General features: G+C 50.6%; 2 protein-coding genes across 2 annotated transcripts in view; both read left to right on the forward strand.

Annotated features, from left to right (window-relative positions):
- RHOA (ras homolog family member A) overlaps nucleotides 1-1,276 on the forward strand; it is a 6,483-nt gene extending 5,207 nt beyond the window's left edge. The window contains exon 4 of the mRNA XM_017732404.1: nucleotides 10-1,276. Within this exon, the coding sequence (XP_017587893.1) occupies nucleotides 10-183 (174 nt within the window). The 3' untranslated portion in view covers nucleotides 184-1,276. The remainder of the gene's footprint in view (nucleotides 1-9) is intronic.
- Nucleotides 1,277-3,938: 2,662 nt separating this feature from the next.
- LOC103614290 (glutathione peroxidase 1-like) overlaps nucleotides 3,939-4,073 on the forward strand; it is a 1,730-nt gene continuing 1,595 nt past the window's right edge. Inside the window, exon 1 of the mRNA XM_008632193.2 lies at nucleotides 3,939-3,992. Coding sequence (XP_008630415.2) covers nucleotides 3,939-3,992 — 54 coding nt within the window. The remainder of the gene's footprint in view (nucleotides 3,993-4,073) is intronic.

The raw sequence follows: 4,073 nt of genomic DNA on the forward strand, positions 1-4,073 counted from the left end.
CTGTTCCAGGAGCCTGTCAAACCCGAGGAAGGCCGGGATATGGCAAACCGCATTGGTGCATTCGGGTACATGGAGTGTTCGGCAAAGACCAAAGACGGTGTGAGGGAGGTGTTTGAAATGGCCACTAGAGCTGCTTTGCAAGCCCGGCGTGGCAAGAAAAAGTCCGGGTGCCTTCTCTTATAAAGCGTGGCCAGAGGAAGATGGCCAAAGCAGCACCCTGCACTTGAGTAATTTTGAAGTGCTGTTTATTAATCTTAGTGTATGATTACTGGCCTTTTTCATTATCTATAATTTACTTAAGAGATTTAAAAATCGAGTCATCTTGCTACCAGTATTTAGAAGCCAACCATGATTTTTATAACAATCTGCATCAAATTCATCTGTGCACCCAAGGTTAACCTCAACATTCCTCTAACAAACCTTTTCTGCACTCACAGGATATGCCAGGCGCTAATTGAAGACAATTCTCTATCTTCTTTCTTCTCTCTAGAAAGAGAAAAAGCTGTCAACACAGAGGATTGGTCTGTAACTACTTTATAACTAACGTCCTATTCTAATTGAGTACAACCGTTACATGGCTGTATGGAATCGAGCGTAGCTTCAGTGCTATCACATTTAGGAAGATCTGATTTTCATGGCTTGGTGTAAAACATTAGTTCGAAAATGTGATCACTCTGAAATGACCAAGTCCCATTCAGCTAAGGAAAAGTGAGGGTTCTGTGGTTTCATGTTAGTTACCTTTTAGTTACTGTGTAATTAGTGCCAGTTTAAATGTATGTTACCAAAAATAAATCTATTTACCCCAGCTTAGATGTAGTATTTTTTGTATAATTGGATTTCCTAATACTGTTACTTGTAACCTCTGCGTTAAGGTGTTCTGGGTTTTTTAAGAAACTGTATTTGAAAATAAAGTCCGATGGAAAGCAGCTGATCCTCTTCCCCTGTTCATTTGTAAGAGTCTGACCCATTTGAATGATTTGAGTGGTCTGCACACCCAGGAGGAGTTTTTTCCATGACGTGCTGTAGGGATGAGTAAAGACAGCCTGCTCACACTCAAAGCTTCTGAACTGTTCAGTTGCCTTAAATTCATTGCTGGACCCAGTTTCAAAACTTTAAAAAAAAAAGAAAGAAACTTTTTGTGTAAGTTTGGTTACCATGTAGTGATCAGACTCCTAACCTGTGAACTTCTTGCTGTTCTGCAGCCAACTAAACTCTTTCTGTATTTTCATTTTTCCAAGAACTAATAGAATAAAGGCAGTTTTCTAAGCTCCCTGTATCCTGGTGTCTGTATTCCTCACTCTGGGTTTTTGTCCCAGCGTCTGACAGCCTGAATCAGAAATACCATTTTTGATAAAGCTGAGAGAGAATTCACTGAGCAGTTGCAAGTGCTTTAATACTTATTTTAATTTCCCAGCAAGGGATACCTGTCTGCTGCTCGTGGTGATTTTCAAACACTGCAGCAGAGCAGAGGTGCAGTATCCCACCTGGCCCCTGCAGGGAGCGGCAAAGCTTCCCAGGAGCTTTTGATACTCAGACGAGATGAGGGTGCATGAGTTGAGTTGGATTTGTCAGTCCTGAACATGGGACTAGAGGAGCAGGAGGAGGCTGTGTAGGAGGAAGGGAGGAGCAGATGCAGTGTTGCTGAGGGAGCACGTGATGGTTTGCAGCAGCCGGGCTGCGCTGGAGCAGCGGCAGAGGTTGCATGGGGCAGGGTGTTTGCCATGGCATTCCATGAGGGATGCCTTCAAGCCCTGCAGCACGGGCTGGGCTCGAGGTGTGAGCCCTGTGCTGCACCCATGCTGGAGAGCAGATCGTGCTGCTCCTGGGGAGGAAAGGCCAGGAACAGCAGTGGGCATCGCCATGCTCGTGCTGGTATTCACAGCAGCTGCTGCCGAGCTGAGGGCCTCTGGGCTGGGCTGGGCAGGAGGGAGTCCAGTTGCTGATGACAATCCATGTCTGAGCACCTGGCTGCATCCCATAATGGTCTACAAAACACCCCTGTCACTTTTTCTTTTTTTGGACAATTCCTGATTGCTTTTCCTGCAGCAAAGGAGAAACAGACCCAGTCATAGGAGTGCCCTGGTCTGGTCCTTGTCCTTCCTCTTCAGCCACAGACATCCAGAGTGAAATGTCTGACAAGCCCAGTGCTGTCACCCGCCCCACCCTTCCCTCCTTCCTCTCCTGGGTGCTTGGCCTCCCCCTGCAGGGTGACTGGGTTGAGCAGAGCAGGAAGTTCTCAGCTGCAGCTGTGGGGCTGCGGGGGAGCATTTCATTTGCTGGCCTGTTGACAAGTTTAGTTGCTCATTTGCGGTTCCCTTCTTTGGGGGGGCGTTGCAGTTGAGCAAATCTGGGGGTTTTCAGTCTTGCAGGGATGTGTAGTTGCAGTTTGCTATGGCCACAGTTACAGAACAGCTCTTGTACAGGGGTTTGGAGTCAGGTTGGCTGTTCCTCAAAGCCTGTGGCTGTGTATCTGCTGCTGTTCCTCAACCCAGCAGTGACTGTTATCCCATTTAGTGACTCTGAGCTTTTGCTGACCTACACCATCAACTCAGTTATCAGTCCTCAGCTTTCCTGCCTTCGAGGGCTGTCAGCCTGGCTCTCTCTGGGTTCCTGCCACATCTGTCACCTCTGGAAGCTACATTTGCTCTGGATGAAACTGAGTTGAGGACACAGATGGCCAGACCTGACCTGGAAAATGAAAGCTCAGCACTAATGGAGAGTGATCCAGGCAGGCAAGGAGCTGTGGAAGAGGCAGGGGAAAAGTTAGGAGCCAAGTGCCAGCCCCCAGGGCAGGGGAGGGAGTTCAGTACCAGGAGTGGGGACATGATGTAAGCAGGAGGCCAGAAGGTGTGGGTTTGTGGCCTTTGTGATTACTCTCCGCTGCTGCTGTTAAACAGCAATTTTTTGACCTTGTAGGGCAACTGTCACTTGTCACACACCTCAGAAGGGGTCCCCTGAACCCATCTAGTCCTCCTGGAGCTTCTGGCACTCCTCTGGATTCAGTGCAGGCTGCACAGGATGTGTCCAGGCACAGGCCATAGCTCTGAGCTAACAAGGAAGTTCATTCCGTGCCTTAAAACTCGCTCATCAAAGAAGGGAAAGCCCTAACCTGTGCTTCTCTGGAAAGAGCTGGGCCCCAGAAGTAAACTCCCCTACTCAGAGTAATTCCCTGGGACCAGACAGAGGACTGAAGGTGCCAGTCTGAGGTCGAAAGTGGCAGTAGAGATGTGGCCCCGCCCTAGAGGTCACCCTGAAGGGAAATTCCTCTTCTTCAGGATCTGTGGCTCGCGGTGCCCGGGGGTGGGTGAGGAGGAGTCTGTGTCGACTGTAACCGTCGATTAATTCAAGAGCAAACATGGATCATGTGCCTCATGACATCAGCCGCTTTCCAGCTCTGATCTCTCTCAGGACACTTGTCATGGCTCCTGCCATCACTGCTGCAACACACTGCAAGTCCCCAAAGATGCGAGATAATCAGGAAAGTCCCCAAAACTTGCCACGGCCAGGAACTGGAACTATTCCAGTTCCCGGTCATGGGGGCAGGTGCCAAGAGTGGCCCAAAGCAACCCCCCCAGAGATCCTGCAGTCACCTGAGCACCCAGAGCAGAGAGGCAGCATTATGTGGTGCCTCTTAGTGACAGCTGGCATTTCGTGACAAGTCCCTGCTCCCAAGCATGAAAGAGAGCAGACAGCAAGGGGGGGTCTGAGCGCATCCCCCCGCGCGGGGGCCCAGGCTGCCTTGGCTGGGGGCCAGGGCTGATAAGCAGCTGTCTGACCTTGGGCTGTTGTGAATGGAGCTCACTTGGCGCAGATGCTGGCAGGAGCCTCAGCAGGGGCTCCCTGCTTACCCTTGGGAGCTGCACTGGAACTGAGGCCCTGGCTCTTTGTTCTTGCCGGGCTGTGCTGCTGCACAGTTCCTCCTGGTCCAACCCATGGACATGGCCACAAGGCCTGACCCCGACCTGCCTCTTCACAGGGCGCTCTGGGGGAGGGTAGAGGTTCACAAAGACCGGTGGAGGGACAGCTGGGCCACTTGGTGTGAGTACAAGAAACAGCCCAGTTCACTTAGGGCT

Source organism: Corvus brachyrhynchos, unplaced genomic scaffold, assembly GCF_000691975.1.
Source record: "Corvus brachyrhynchos isolate BGI_N302 unplaced genomic scaffold, ASM69197v1 scaffold4, whole genome shotgun sequence".
Classification (NCBI taxonomy): Eukaryota; Metazoa; Chordata; class Aves; order Passeriformes; family Corvidae; genus Corvus; species Corvus brachyrhynchos.